The 17,168-nt window shown below is 39.9% G+C and overlaps 1 protein-coding gene across 5 annotated transcripts in view; it reads right to left on the bottom strand.

The window, feature by feature from the left end:
• The window catches only part of LOC129724022 (cAMP-specific 3',5'-cyclic phosphodiesterase 4A-like), a 477,938-nt gene that overhangs the window by 171,315 nt on the left and 289,455 nt on the right, over positions 1 to 17,168 (bottom strand). The window contains exon 3 of one of the 5 annotated variants that reach the window (XM_055678607.1): positions 1,823 to 1,861. The exons of the other annotated variants lie outside the window; for them this stretch is intronic. Within the exon in view, the coding sequence (XP_055534582.1) occupies positions 1,823 to 1,861 (39 nt within the window). The remainder of the gene's footprint in view (positions 1 to 1,822; positions 1,862 to 17,168) is intronic. 5 annotated transcript variants of the gene reach the window in all.

The following is a 17,168-nucleotide window of genomic DNA, read 5'->3' as shown; positions in this document are numbered from 1 at the left end:
AGAAGCTTTAAACCATTCAACATTACATCATAGTTACAGGCTTTATTCCATCGATTCATCGATGCATAATTGAAAGTAAACGAATCTCACTCAACTTCCGAATCAGATTTTCCGCTCCGGAATTATCACCCTTAACTGAACATAATCCTTAAAACTGGCAATAATTACTTCCGGTTGACCAATAGCCGTTTTTCCAGCACTGTATCCTTTATTTCATATTTGTATTCATTGCAATATTGAGATGCCTTTCCCTCTCATATCCCGGTCAGAAGAGTATTATTGAAAAATTTCTATCTACACGAGAAAACAACACGTGCCATAATTTAAATCAATTTTGTGTTTCCCCACATGGTTTTAGTAACAGAAATAGGCGTGTGATTTTTAACAATTGTTGTTATTGACCTGTTTTAAATATGATCCTTCTCACTTTAGTGAGAGTGTTTGATTTCTGCCTTTTTTAACTTAACAAGATCAAATTTAAAACATAATCCACGTCCCTTGCTATGTCGCTATAAAGGGATTCGACTATAACAGCTTCCGTAACATGTTTATTTTGTCTTTCCGAACGGGATTTCTCACACACGTGTAGTTCGATGGCCTAGCATCCGCAATCCTGCGGAAATAGAAAATAAATGAGGAAAAAAATAGGAATCTGTAAACAGGAAGCTTGATCGGAAAAACGGATACAATTATATGGCCTATGTACGAGCGAGCTTTTTTGACTCTTCCGACGTTCTTTGGTTGCTTTTTTGGCGGCACAGAAGCGCTGCTTAACCTCTTTTCGATGATAGAAATTTGAGTGTACATTAATCTAATTCTAGCTTGTTCCGCTGCTCTACGCTGCAGATTCGATGCCAGATGTTTGCTGGTATCGCTGCTTGAATCCTAATCAAAAATGGAGTAATCTTATGTTGTTCGTTAAAAGGCGCTTTGCTAGGCTCCCGCTGGTGTTTGCCAGTCGACGAAGAACGCTTCCGTGGCGAGAGCAAAGTGTTATTTTGTGCGGAGAAAAATTTTATTTTCTTCAACAATAAAAGCGGGTTCCTCCTTCGGTTCATCAATCACTGCTGGAACGGTGGTGGGACTAACTTTTCTGCGCTGGGAAGTAACTTTTAAAAGAAAATTGAAAATTTGATTGCTTAGAGGGTGGCAACTTGAAAGGAACGTTGATGATTTTTATTTAATTCATTCAAATCGGGCCATCAATTTAAATGTCAGCTATGGGAAAAGTACACGGCTGTAATTTTTATGTTTGGGATTTGGGTCGGGTCAAGGAAATGCATTATATTGCGATGTAAGACAGTCTGTCAGTGAAGAGTGTTGAAGCCACGATTGGCATCGGGAAAAAAATGAGATAAGTTATATTATTTCAAAAGTTTTAATACTTATTAACAATTCGTTTTCGATGAATTTAGTGAAACTCTACGAATACAGAACAGAAACAACCTTATAAACATAAACCAGACAACATAATTTGCATATATAATTGTTGTATATACAATTTTTAATAATCTAAATTTTGAATTAAGATGTGAAACAATACTTGACGGTAACAAAATCCATGAAATGTGCATAATTTTCAGTTCATAAAATTTTTAAACGCAATATTTATCGCTAAACTTCCCCAGCAACAATCAAACATGCCTCCATTTACCAGATCTTTAACGGTATGCTCATTTTACATAACATGATCTCGTCGTTTCGTTCCGCAGTCGTAAAAAAAGCACGGGACTGTTTCATACGAGAAAAGAAAAAAATTCACATCAAACGACAGTGCGGTCGGGAAAGTGGCCTGTTTCTAAATCAACATTCATCCACTCACGCTGATGGTTCTTGTTGAGCTCAGCTTTTTCGAACATACCTGCAAGAGGGAAAGAAGAAAGAAAAAATGCATTAAAAAATAAAATCATAATAAATTCCAAGAAGCTCAAGTCAATATTCAGCGATGACATTGAAAACTAAGTACGATAACGATTCACAGAGAAAAATTCAACATCTGGAGAAAAAGCAGGGAAACGAATTTGGTAAAATACCGGTTACTGCCTTTTCAAATTAGAACCGCATTTTCCCTTTGAAGACATAAGGGCACCCACAAGACGAAGGGCGCTGAAAAAGTTTACGTTGTTGACGGTTGCCGACGCTGGGTGCTCATCCTTAGGAAGCATTCGGGCAAAAAAGGTCTACCCAGAGTGATTTGGGAACTAAACTGAAGGATCTTTTTCTCCTGCTAAAAAATGCTTGCATGTTAATGCCGGAAAAGCTGGATAAACTTTTCGGTCTGGAAAGAAAAATTCTGGTACCAATTCAGTGGAATAGGTTTTTGAATCTATACAATAATATCGACTGTTGCTCTTTTTCGATTTGAACGATTCGGTCGTGTCGGGACAATACCTACCGTAGGATCGCTGCCATCAAATTGTTACAGAATGTTTCCATTCAATCGAACATGCTTGATAACATTATTTCGCTTTGGAATTATATCACTCATATCATATAATTTCTCGGTAATTGAAGCTAGAAGTCTCAGAATGAAATGGATGGGATGCAGGCATATTAAATTTTTGGTTATTCGAAATAAATTACCTCAAAAAAGATTGGTTGGAAATTCTGGGAAGGAAAAAATAAGCTTATTTACTGGTTCAATTTGAAAGCTTTTCGATCGTTTTTAAAACCAAATGTTTGTTTATTTGTTATGCATAACGTAGAACAAACATAATGAAATAAAATTGAGTTTTGTTACACGACAATAATCGGGAAGGTTAACACACATGAGCGCTTGAAAATTGTGAATAGAAGAAACTCTTTATTAAATAAACGCTGTCTCTTGCATTCTCTCTGTGTAGATATCTGTAAGTAAATAAGTGCATTATTTAAAAAAATCTTCAGTAACTTAATAAATGTAAGAGATAAAAATAAACTTTGTACGGTAAACTTGTGTGTTTTATTACATTAACAACATTATACAACATTGAAAAATTTCAGAAAATCACAATAAAAAGTCATATTGAAAAATGATGCAGTAGAGAAAACTGCACAAAAGTTTATCAAAATTAGCGGATAGGAGTGTGGTGTCTTCGACAAAGTTGTTTCTTGCATTTTTATATGCAATAATGAGGAGAAAAAAAAATCGTTTCTCACTTTCAGGTGGATCACAAAATACTAACTACTATAACATGAAGAATAAATAATAAAACAACTTTGCTGAACACACGACGGCTCCAAAACCATGTGTTTTGAATAAAAAGTAATTATTATAAATAAGTGCATTATTTTAGTAAAAGTAAATAACCAAAGGAATATGTGAGATAAAATTAAACCTCCTTCGAAGAAATTTATTTCGTCATTGCAAACAACATTGTAGATCATTGAAAAAATGTACACTATAAAAAGTTTAATAGAAAACAATTGATTTTTAGAGGTAATCTACAGAAAACTCCACAAACGTCCATTTGAATAGGTAGGTAGAAGTATAGTATCTTCAACAAAGTTGTTTCTGCTGGAATGCGTTACAACTTTGCCAGTGATTTGCTTAAGCCGGAAGCAAATTCGGAAAGCCAGCTGATACTGGCACAACCCGCTGCTGTTACCGCCGCCACAGTACTGCTAATACAGAACCGTCCGTCCCATCATCTACCAAAAGAATGTAACTAATTTGACCAGAAGCATTTTGTTATAGCCTAAGAGTGTATTATAATAAACTTTCCTCGTCTAGATGCTCTGTTCATTTGATTAATGCTCAAGAAACACTCTGTAAAAGCACTTATTTCTTGATAAACTTGATAACTTTCTTTTGTCACATAACACAGTGCAACAATTTTTTTGATTTGGCTTCTATGTATAATTTTTTGTTGTAGTTTGATGAAGAAACAAATTTCCTCGAGTTTGGACTCATTTCAGCTTAAGGGGAATCGAAAAATTTTTTATGTCTTTTCGACGTCATTTTGTTTTAAAGCACCAATATCAAAATTCTAAGAGTTTGTCCACATATTAGCATCTTCTTACCCATCTTTAAAAAAACAGATCTCAAATCGGGTAAAAACTGAGCTCAAAACGGTGATTCTAAGAAAACGGTTTTGGCATGGTTTAAGTATATTTCACAAAGCAAGACCGATTGGTAGATTTAAGATCCACGTAAAATGTCAGCAACATGTCAATTTTGCCACAATTCCCCTACAATACTAAAATATGTCTATCTCAACGTTAGATTAACTTATTTGGAATCTGTTTAATGTAAAATCAAGAGTGTAAGCGATACTCAAAGATACAATAACAATTTGTTGCACTGTATTATAGAACTAACTAGTCTAAACAAGTTTATAGAAGATCAAAGATCATAATCTGACAAAGTTATCAAGTATAAAAGTAAAGCAACCCCTTAACATGTTTTTTTTTCTGCAAGCCAAGCTATATTACGATCTGTAGAAACAGCATTAGTCCGCCTGAAAAGCAGCCAATTTTGGTGCGGGTTGCACATAACTTGTTTTTGTTTCGAATACACATATTTCAAAACAACTCCATTTCGTACTCGCAAATCTGACTCAAGCCAGACGTCAAATAACTCGGATTTTTTTTTATCAGATGTTGACCTTCGGGGGAATTTCCGAGCACCTAGCAAATCACCAAGCTTCCATGGCTTACTCATATACGAGCACCCATTGTTCAAACTTGTGCTCCAGTTCAAGTGACATCAAGTGACAAAAATAAAATATTAATCAAATTCCAAAAAAGTTGCATTTTTATTTCCGATAAATTATTGATTTATTCCAGTACGGTATATTTATACAATAAAACGGAATAGGTATCCGAGCATAATGAAACTGAAAGTAGCCGTCAATATCTGCATTTCCACGCAATATGCTCTCGTGAAAACTGCTTCATAAAATTGCAAAAACAAACATAACTACAAATTGAGAGATAGTGATACACTTTTTTCTACAAAAAGGTGACAATTAATCTTAGTTTGAACTTTGTAGAACACTTGAACAATATAATATAAGAGCGTTATCACGTAAAAACTTATTTTAAGAGGCTGCTTCACTTTTGTTCTTTATAACTTTGTCAGAGTAGGAGATAGAATTGTTCGATCTTCTACAAACTTGCTTCGATTAGTTAGATCTACAATGTGCCGGAAAAAAGTTATAAAGCTTACAAACAAATAAGAAAATTAAATTTTTAATTTTAATGTACAGCCCCCTTAAAGCAAAATTGTTACCATTCAAATAAAGTACTTACAAAACGGAAAAACTTTCTGGAAAATATCGGAGCAGCGATGTCTCACTGTGCAGCGTGAGAGCAGTTGTTTTCGAAGTGAAAGATATTCTTTTATACGCTAGAGATTCTCTGAAGAGAAACGACAAGACTGCAGTCCACAGAAGGTGATGGTTAAGATTACACTGGTCGAAAAAGAAATGCTGATCTGAAGCTAAAAAAAATGCTCTAGAAAGATTATAGCTTTTTAACCGTTCCTGTAAATTTTGGTGCAATCAGCCACAAATGCAAAAATAATTCTGACTTCATACACTAGAAGTTCTACCAGCGTTGCAAAGCGAGCGAGAAGCAAAACCTTTCTCCTCCTTTCTGCTTGAGAACGAGGCATATGCTACGCTTTTCAAGTCTTCTGCACACACGTTTCCGAAATACTTTATTCTTCATGTACCCGCCTGAGTAATTACTATTGCTGCACCCGCACGCAAAAACTCTTTTGTCTTGCTACTCAACGACCGTGAAAGAGTACGCGAGTTCCTGCTTGCGAGTAGGAGTACTCGAATAAAATTTCACGGCTAGAAGGAGTGCTTGAAAAGCTGTGCTCGAAAACGAAAATGCTATCTTCATCTGCGCGGTTTTGCTTCGTGCACCGACAGCCAAGCGTGGGGGAAGAATCTGTAAAGTATCGCATACTGAAACGTGTAGGGTATCGGAGTGCTTTGGTAAGTTTTTTGCAGTAGTCTAATGTGAAACCAGCCGAATCAAATCACTACCGAAGTAATCCGTTACCCTATTTGAAATATTTTTTTTGTCTCTCCGCAACCATCAAAAAGCATCTTGAAACGATTGTCTTCGGCTGGTTGTGCTCACGAGTAGGGGAGTACACGCGAGTAAAAAAGTAGGCGCGCGTGTGTGCATATGATCTCGGGAGCGAATGCGAGCAACGAAGACAGCGAGAAAGAACGAGAAATAGCTTGAATGTAGAATTCTCTAGGGTGTAATAACGTTTGCAACGAGAACCTTACATAAGGTGTTGCATGCTGTTTCTGAGTGAGACTAACAACACTGAGTTCTATTTTTGATGTTACTTGAAAAAACAATCTAGAGCACAATCTTCCACATTTATTCAGAACTATCGTCACTTTTTCTTCTTTGATTTTGGCAGCGATATTTTGCGGAAATGCTATATTTCAGGTTGTTGGCCCAGCGGCGATTATTTACTGGAAATGTGGGTTCCGGTTTTCCACTAAATAATCGCCGCTAGACAGGCAACCAGCATTTTTTATGTAAAATTGGTCAACAAATCGATTGGTGATAGTTTCATTTTGGACAGGGCACGGGTAATGGTATATTTTGCCCCTTTTCACCCTACACAGAATGAAAATATTACCAATCGATTCATTGACCAATTATACATGAGAAATGCTATGTTTCAAGTGGCCATCCCAGCGGCTTCTAATTATTGGGAATTTGGGTTCATTTTTCCCAGTGTGCATTGGTTTGTATATGGACGAATGTTACAAGCAGACCAAGGTACCAAAGCAATGATAACATCTCAGCGCAGGTTGCTTACGTTTACTTTTCTTTTCTCCGTGTATAAAAAAAACACTGAGAAGTATTGTGGTGCGTTTGCGTACAATGCAGAGTATGGAAAGCGAAGGAAAATGGCAAGATCAGGAGTTACACCCGCTAGGCACATACAAAAAACCTAAATTAATCCACCTAGCGGTCAGACTCAGCCTTTCTCATTCAAACTTATTATTTGTAAAAATAGATTTACATGAATGCTTAAATCCAATAAATGTTTATCCACTCTTTGGGTTCTAAAATATTGATGTTGTAATTAAAGTATAAAATATGAAATTTGACGTAATGTTAGTACTTAAGAAATAGCGAAATAAAAGCAATGACTCTAATTTCGAACAATTTAATCACGAGCGATGCCGGGAACGTTCAGATAGTACGATACCACATTTAAATCATGTTGAGGCCATATATATTGATCGAAGCAGGTAAAGTGTTGAATAGTCTTTGAATTTCTGTTCTTTCTAAAACTTTTAAACAGCATATCAAATTGTTATGAAGTTTGTTATTTGTAAGTTTGAGAGATGACTCATTTGTATGACACTAGTTATGTTCAAATAAGTCGTGTAGTACTTGAAATAATAGACTTTCGTTGTTTTACAAATTAAAACATAACGCTTGCTTAAGCTTGATTACAATCAAATGAAAAGGTAACGTATGGGGCAGCCAAACTTTGAAACCACGTGTTCAATCATAATTCATCAGTTAACCCTTAACTAGCCCGTTCATCTGATATCAATATTGTTCAAATCGGTTGTGTAGTTTCTAAGATAATGAAGTTTCGTGATTTTCACATTTCGATACATTACAGACGAAGTTACAGTCCGATTACTGCAAAATTCAATAGGGAGTTATGGGGTAGCTAGACCTTTCATTTGATACTAATTCTGTGGAAATCGGGTCAACCATCTCTGAGAAATATGAGTGAGTCCAAGTAAGTTGTCTTGGAATATGTTTCTTTTCATAGCTGGATTTAACATTTTTAAACATAACAGGCAAAGTAATAATCCGTTTGAAAAAAAATCATTAGGGTCTTATGGGGCAACAAGACCTTTCATATGACACTAATTTTATAAAAATCGGGCCAGCCATCTCTGAGAAACATGAGTGAGATTAAATAGTCTCCAGAACACGTTTCTTTCCATAACTCCTGAACCACATGTTCAATCTTCATAAAATTCAAAACTTAAGGGTTTTTATGGTAGCCCGTTCATTTGAAACTAATTTTAATCAAATCAGATGTATGGTTTCTGAGATATTGATGTTTCGTGATTTTTACACTTTGATACATAAACTCTAAACTAGAAATCAGATTACAATAAAATTCAATAGGGTCTTATAGGCCAACTGGACCTTTCATTTGCAATTAATTTCATTGAAATCTGTTCGGTCAGACCATCTCTGTGAATAGTGAGTGCGAAAAAAGGTGCACATACACACGTACACACCCACACACAAACATATACACCTATACATGCTTATATGCAGAAAATGCTCGATTCGTCTAACTGAGTCGAGTAGTATATGACATTCGGTCATTTGGATCACTTTTCTACCTTTTAATTAGCCAGTGATCGTTAGGAGGAAGTCAATATGTTAACTTTCATTATGAGATTTCACATTTTCATGAACAACGGACAAAGTTACAATCCGATTGCAATGAAATTCAATAGCAACCTATGGGGCAACTAGACCTTTCATTTGACACTAATTTTGTGAAAATCGGTTCAGCCATCTCTGAGAAAAATGAGTGAGTTTAAACAACCTCAGGATAACTTTTCTTTACATAACTTTCGAACCATATGTTCAATCATTACGAAATTCAAAAGTTAAGGGTTCCGGAGACAGCCCGATCATTTGAAACCAGTTTTATTAAAATCGGTTGTGTGGTTTCTGAGATATTGATGTTTCGTGATTTTTACATTTTGATACATAACCTCTAAACTAAAAATCCGATTACAATGAAATTCAATAGCAACCTATGGCGCAACTAGAGCTTTCATTTGCAATTAATTTTATGAAAATCGGTCCAGCCATCTCTGAGAAAAGTGAGTGAGAAAAAAAAGTTGCACATACATACACACACACACATACACACATACATACATACATACAAAAAATGCTCAGTTCGTCGAAAGAAGTCGAGTGGTATATGACATTCGGCCATTGGGACCACTTTTATACCTTTGGTTTTTCCAGTGATTGCTATACCTTTCTAGGAGAAAGGCAAAAAGATAGAAATCATTCTCCGTAATCATTCTTTGTACGAAAACACTTAATATAAAGTCACTTTTATGCTTGTATGTGGATTGGTTGTTTGCGGAGGAAAGAACATTGCAATCCTGTTTCTCTCAGAGAGTACGCTACTACCGTGCCTGCAGGTAATTTCGCGCACTCATCTTGAAAATCAGATTTTTAAAAGTGGGTTTCATTTGAACATTTGGACAGGTTCTCTACTGAAGATAGTTTTGGCGGCTCTCTCGTCAGGCATCCTGGTTACATGTCCAGCCCACTGAAGCCTGCCCCGCTGTATTACCTTCACTGTATCAGCATGTTTGTATACCTGGTACAACTCGTGATTCATGCGTCTGCGCCACACTCCATCTTCCAGTTTTCCGCCAAGTATCGATCGCAGAACTTTACGCTCAAAAACTCCGAGCACTCGTCGATCAGTTTCCTTCAGCGTCCATGCTTAATGTCCGTAAAGGGCCACCAGGAGTATCAGCGTCCTATACAGCGCGAGTTTGCAAACTACGGGACCTTAGCTGGTTACGCAGTCCGTAGAAAGCCCTGTTCGCAGCTGCAACTCGTCGTTTCACTTCACGGCTCATATCGTTGTCACATGTCACAAGCGTACCAAAATAAACGAATTCGTCAACCACCTCAAATCGTTCCCCATCTATCTCCATCTCAGTACCAACACCACGGGGACTACCACGCTCTCTGCCAGCTACCATGTACTTCGTTTTGGCAGAGTTAATGACAAGTCCCAATCTCGCTGCTTCTCGCTTAAAAAGTACGAAGGCCTCCTCCACGGCCTTACGGTTGATACCGATGATATCGATGTCGTCCGCAAAACCACGAAGCATGTGAGATTTCGTGATGATCGTACCGTTTCTTTCGACGTTTGCTCTTCGTACTGCACCCTCAAGAGCGATGTTGAACGGTAAGTTGGAGAGCGCATCCCCCTGCTTCAGTCCATCCAACGTTACGAACGCGGCTGATGTCTCGCCAGCTATCCGCACGCACGATTTTGATCCCTTCAGCGTCATACGTCTCAGCTTTATTAGTTTCGTAGGGAAACCGTGTTCCAGCAAGATCTGCCACAGCTCGTTTCTTTTCACTGAGTCGTATGCCGCCCTGAAGTCCACAAACAGACGGTGAGTCGATATGTTGTACTCCCGGAACTTATCGAGGATCTGTCGCAGGGTGGAGATTTGATCCGTCGTGGAACGCCCCTGTCTATAACCAACCTGGTATTCGCCAACAAAGGATTCCGTTAACGGTCTCAACCTGAAGAACAGGATACGGGAGAGCACTTTATATGCGGAGTTGAGCAACGTTATGCCTCGATAATTGCCACAATCCAATCGATGACCCTTCTTACAGATAGGGCATATGAGGCCTTCCAACCAGTCGTTCGGCATTTGTTCATCCACCCAGATCCTTAGTACTATCTGGTGGATCGCATAGTACAGCCGCACGCTTCCCGCTTTTAGAAGTTCGGCCGGAATACCGTCCTTCCCAGCGGCCTTGCCGTTTTTCAGCTCACTAATCGCCTTTTCACCTCCTCCTGTGTTGGTGGCTCCACAGCTTGTTCTTCACTCATGATCGTCATCCTGTCCCTGCTCTGCTCATCCGGCTCTTCACCGTTCAATAGCGCCTGAAAATGCTCCTTCCACCTGACTGCAACCGTCGGTTTATCAGTAAGCAGGTTGCCGTCCTTGTCATTACACATGACCGGCACAGGGAAATTCCTGCTTCTGACTCTGTTGACAGTTCTATAGAATCTCCGCACGTCGTTTTGAGCATAGCTGTCCTCTGCGCTGGCGAGCACCTGCTCCTCGTACTCTCGCTTTTTCCGACGGTGGGTTCTATTTTCGGCAGCTCTTGCCACCCTGTATCTCTCTCTGTTCTGACGCGTAGCCGCAGTAAGCATGCGGCTCCTGGCACGGTTCTTCTCATCTGTCGCTCTCTGGCACATGGCATCGAACCAGCCATTAGGCTGTCTTCCACGCGTCGTACCTACCACCTCTCTCGCAGTCGATGGCGCCGTGAATACTGCTCCACAGTATTCACATGTCTTCCACTCCTTCCTCCTGCTGTTCCGTTGGTCCAGCTCTCTGTCGTATTTTGCTGCCACGCCATCAGCTTTCAACCGCTGAATGTTGAAACGCGTCGTCCTCTCTGTGCGAGATTTCAGCACGTTCGACAACCGTGCGCGGATCTTACAAACGACGAGATAGTGGTCAGAGTCAATGTTTGGTCCCCGAAAAGACCTAACATCAGTAACATCCGAAAAGTGCCGACCGTCAATCAGTACGTGATCGATCTGGGAGCAGGCTTTCCATTTGGATGCCTCCAGGCTTGTTTCCGGATATTCAAACGTGGAAAATAGGAGCTACATATGGCCATTCCTCTGGTCGCGGCAAAGTTTATCAGCCTCAGGCCGTTTTCATTGGTTGACGAGTGGAGGCTATGCCTTCCAATGACCGGACGGAAGAATTCCTCCCTCCCAACCTGTGCGTTTGCGTCTCCGATGACGACTTTTACGTCGTGTTTTGGGCACTCGTCATAGATTCGCTCAAGCTTGTCATAGAACTCATCTTTGACTTCATCGGATTTGTCGTTTGTCGGTGCGTAGGTGTTGATTAAACTGTAGTTGAAGAATTTCCCCTTAATCCTCAACACGCATATACGGTCATCTACGGGCCTCCACCGGATGACTCTTGTTTTCTGATTTCCCAGCACTACGAAACCGACGCCCCGTTCCGCTGCTTTGCCGCCACTGTAGTAGATGTGGTACTTGAAAGAAGTGCGTGCAATAGGGTCTACTGCACGGAATTCCCTTTCTCCGGAATTTGGCCACCGAACCTCCTGAATCGCTGCGATTTCGACTCCCTGCCGCTGTAGTTCTCGAGCAAGCAAGCCAGCCCGCGCCGGTTCATTGAGAGATCGGACGTTCCAAGTACCCAATTTCCAATCGTTTACCTTAATCTTTTTCCGTGTTCGTAGCCTAGGTCTTTGCCGATGATCCGTTCCGTATTTCTAATTTCGTTGTTCGTGGTTAATGAAAGGTTTCGGTATGCTACCTTACCAGGGTCGCGATACCTACGTCCTGCTGATGGGGCTGCTATCTTAGATGTAGCTGGCGGGATACAGCATTCCATAATTCAGCCGCCCGCTCCGGGTCAGACGCTGTTGTACGCCGCCCCTATGGGGTACAGCCGCGTACGACCCCCTTCCCAGTCAGCATACGACCATAGTTTCCACCGGGGTTGGTTACCCGATCTCCGCTAAGGTTACTCGTATTCCGGTCGGCACCACGTGGAGGTTGGGATACGAGTTGCTGGACAGAGGTGAATGGCCACATTAGGGTCTCAAGTTACACGTGTCCAGCCATTTGCCAACCCAATCATAGTAAACCATTGTATACAAAAGCTAAAGCACAAAAACTATGCTTTGGTGACGTTTATTGTTGAAAAATGGGTTTTCAACACGAGTGTGCGGAAAAATGTGCTGCGCGGAGTTACTCGCAGGCACAGTATCGAAACATTTCACTTAGAAAGACGCAACAAAATTATAGACTGTAGTATAAAGAAACGACGGGATGCTTACTGTTGTGGCGCGTGTCACATCAAAGCGATGCATGATTTTGCGTGGGTGTTTTCCGTTTTGATTCGACATTCACCGTAGCATTGCACTGTCTTGGCTCTCTTTACTACAGTCTCTAATTTTGCTGCGTTATAGACCATCGCACGAAATCTCTGTCACTTTTGTGACAGATAGTGGTAACTTTGTTTGCATCTTGGAGTTTGTGCTTTTTTCTGATGGAGCAATCGTGTGCATAGTGGAAATGCAGCTCAATTTACAATTGTTTTTAGTAACTAGTACGACAAACACAACATTCAAAGGCCATTTTAGTCACAATTAAAATGATCTGCTTAAATCGAAAACAAAACTGCATCGCCCGAAGGTAAACAAAGTTACCCGTATCTGTCAAAATCGAATGCGTGACGTCACCGTGCGATAGTCTATATAAATTCAACAATTAGAAAAGAGGGAAAGAAAAAAGAACCAATGATTCGAAAAGGGGAAAAAGTGAGAAAATCAATGATTGTTTCAATTTGACGGAGTTTCATTTTAAGTTCGTTATTATATCAAGCACAGGAAAAGTGAAGCGGTGAAGTCTCAGAAGTAAGCTCCGACCATGATACGGAACAGGCATTCGCACTCAATCAATAATTCCAACTTAAAAGCGAATATTGCGCATAACAAGTGTTCAGACATGAAATTTATATATCAGAGGCGACTTTAAAACTTTTTCACTAATAGAATAACCTTTAAAACTTCAATGATACAGGTAAATATTTAAAGAAAACTTTTCGTTTAATAGTGGAACAATCTCGCATATGAAAAATTTGTTCAATCATGGTACCTACATTTTCGGACTGCCTGCATACCTGCGAACGATTTAAAGCTGTATTCGATTTTTTGTAGAAAAACAAAATAGAAACCCTGCCTATTCTCAATATTTGTTCTACTGTTACAAACCAAAACCAAAGCAAAACGGCAACAACCAGCAATCAGTAACAATAACAATCAGCATAAACATTAATGTGTCGGTAGACATATTGAAGGTGTGAAATTTTTCAAGTAAAGAAATTGTGCGACAGTCACCCCGGACCCGTCTTCCCCAGCGTCGTAAAGATTTTTGCTGTGACACGGAGCACCTATATAATAAAGCGCAGAATGTAATGAAAATGAAGTAAGCTTGTAGCTGGGAAATGCCCGCCGGGATTACTTAACTGAGCGTTTTCCGAGTATCAAATTTTAACTGAAAAGAACGAGATGTTTTGTCTTTCCGTGACTGCGGATATAACGAAGCTGTGGGAAACGTTTTGCTAGACTTTACGCTGTTGGAGAAGTTTTTTTTTTCTACAAAGCATGGTTTCTTCTGAATTTGCATGTCGTGCCACAACGGGAAAAACAGTTTTGTCGGGTTGTTAAACGTTGGTTATATGTTTTAACGGTTGAGTACTCGCACAAATGTTTGTTTCCGTTCCGCATGTCCATAATAAATTGAAATAAACGTTATCATGTTTCGGGGACCTGAAACCGTAAAAAATAGATTCATACTCGATGCGCTAACCTTCAGCAAAAGCTTATCAAGAACCCGGCTAGAGGTGCATGACATGTCCTGATGCTGAACTGATGATCCAGACCAAGGTGCAACGTAATACTTGATTGCAGTCGCACAGAGCCTGGAGCCCAGTCGAATTTGCCCGCTGCTTTTCTCAATCCCCATTTTGCTTGCATTCTGTCACCCGTCAGAAACGGTGTGCTGCAGCCGGAGCCAAGCTGAGTCTTCTCTCCTTTCGTAAGCTTTTAATGTAATTTATCATTCACCCCGAGCGTTAGTCGCTGTAGACGCCGCTATTTCCCGCACAAAGCAGAATTCGGCAAGGTTTTTGCCATCATCAGTTAGCAGGAGAAGAGATAAATTGTGGTTGAACAACTACTAGAGCTTTGGGGGGAATGCATTTTACATTGTTTTACACGCAGAGAAATCTATTTGACTTATTAAACAAGATGGGAATGTTGAGAATAATAGACGAACTTGTATTTTAACATTTTCTCACATTCTCAAGATATTTTATGTTTTTGTTCGTGTCAATGTACTTTTGTAAAACAACGACTAATGGTGATGCGGGGTTACAGTAAGTCAGAGAAAAATTTATGAAAATGAATTGTGCATCCGTAAAGGAGCAATTCCTGTTCTTTTTTTACTAGCTTTGAAGCTTTGGGAGTTTTTCTGCGTTTCACCGGATCACTTTGTCATTCCACTTTCACGGTAAGCCGAGCTTGAGGCTGAATTGCTGTTTCCACCCGTTATGCGAATCGTATTTCTGGGCGCTAGGTTTCTTTTTGGAGGAGATTATTTTTTGGCAGCAGCTGGAAACTAGATATGAGCAGCGAAAGTGACAAATTGCGGTTGGGGATTTGCCAGAAGCTTTATGAAGGTTGCAATTTGAACTTATAAAGATGCTGAAGTGATGGACTAAACTTTATAGTATGTCGAGTGTTTTGGAATCGATCGATAGCATTTACAAAAGGTAACGGGACAGTCGACACATCAAACTCATGCAAAATCGTTTATCATAAACAACCGGAATACCAACGAAACTACATTTTTATGTTAGGTGTGAACTACTTTTATTTTTCCCCACAGCTTTTATCGAATGTAAATTAGTAAAAAAGTGTCAGCAAGACTGCAGAATTAGCTGCAATTCAGTACACCCTAGGGATTATCGAAAAAATGCCCACGGACCATTATTTCATCTTTACGGACAGTCTCAGTTCCATTGAGGCTCTCCGATCGATGAAAGATGTTAAGCACTCTCCGTATTTCCTGGGGAAAATACGGGAACATCTGAGTGCTTTATCCGAAAAATCGTATCAGATTACCATAGCGTGGGTCCCTTCTCACTGCTCGATACCGGGTAATGAGAAAGCGGACTCTTTGGCTAAGGTGGGCGCAACAAACGGTGGAATTTATGAAAGACCAATTGCCTTTAATAAATTTTTCTCAGTTGTACGTCAGAATACGATCATCAGTTGGCAAAATGCTTGGACCAGAGGGGAACTGGCAAGGTGGTTACATTCCATAATCCCCAAGGTGTCGACGAACCCGTGGTTCAAGGGGTTGGATGTAGGTCGGGATTTCATTTGCGTGATGTCCCGGCTTTTGTCCAATCACTATAGATTTGACGCGCATCTCCGTCGTGTTGGGCTCGGGGAAAGTGATATATGTGCCTGTGGTGAAGGTTATCACGACATAGAGCATGTGGTTTGGTCATGCCCTGTACACCGTGACGCCAGGTCTAAATTAATAGCTTCCCTGCAGGCCGAAAGTAGGCAGCCGGCTGTTCCTGTTCGTGATGTCTTGGCGAGCCGTGACCTATCCTACATGTCCCTTATATACGTTTTCCTGAAATCCATCCACGCCCCAGTTTAATCCTATTCCCTTCCGCCTACATCCAACCAAACGACAAGAACACGTTAACACCCCGGATCCGGAAACAGCAACTAGACCCGCACGATACTCTCAGGCCCCGAGGGAGACAACCCAATATGCCACTCCCTAATATCTTGGCCCAGCAGCGGAACATATTCAATATGCTACTTACCTATGGCGATTGAAAACCATCAAACAACAAATCAGTGCTTTTAATGCAAAACATTCTAGCTTTAAGTTAGATTTAGTTTCAGCTCGTAGTCGGCAGCGAGGATAAAAAATTTGCTTTTAGTTATTAAGATACTTTAGAAAGTAAGCTACCAGATATAATTGGCGCTGTTAAACATTGAATTGTATTTGTGCCGTGTCAAATAAATTATAGATGAAGAAAAAAAAAACCTTGCGGTCGTGGCTTTGCACACAACCCTCCTGTGATTTTTTGCGATGATAAATTACTGAAAAGTGTAATTGAAAATTATGATTTCACCAATCACAAAAACGCTTGCCCTTCGCTTGTTTTCTGCTGCTAACTAGCTCAATATGAATAGACGAAGTACAAAAATCAATTACTCATTTCCTTGCAGCGGCATGCTGCACAGACTAAGCGTTGTGATGTGTACTTCTCGATGGTTAAACCGCGTCGCACATAGTAGCAGTAGCAGATGTTTTGATACCATTTTTTCATTCGTGGAAAAAATGTCAAAATACGTTTGAGAAAAAAAAAATACCGTGGTGGCGGTACTCGTTTGAAATGTTTGCTCAAGAATGTATCAAGCCAACGAGCCTTGGTAGCGTCAGAGGAAGAAGAGACGATTATCGTAGTGAAAAGTGATTCGACCGTGACCATTTCGTAGCCTGCTTCTGGCTGGTTAAACCGCATAACATACTGCCTCAGTAGCAGATGCTATGATATCATTTTAAAATGCTTATATTGTTATTGCTGCTGGATGGTTTTCGAACGCCAATTTTTCGCAGTATTATGCACAGTATAATCGAGATGCGATTGACATTACTATTGCGGAATATGATTACAGTTTTGATTTGATAAATCCTTCTCTTGGTGTCGTTACGTGGCGTAATCAATCTCTATTCCGTATATGATACGATTAAATTACGCTGTTCCATATTCAGTCTCTGGTTG

This window comes from Wyeomyia smithii, chromosome 2 (genome assembly GCF_029784165.1).
Source record: "Wyeomyia smithii strain HCP4-BCI-WySm-NY-G18 chromosome 2, ASM2978416v1, whole genome shotgun sequence".
NCBI lineage: Eukaryota > Metazoa > Arthropoda > Insecta > Diptera > Culicidae > Wyeomyia > Wyeomyia smithii.
Note: the sequence above shows the minus strand (reverse complement) of the source record. Positions and strands in the feature narration are given on the sequence as shown.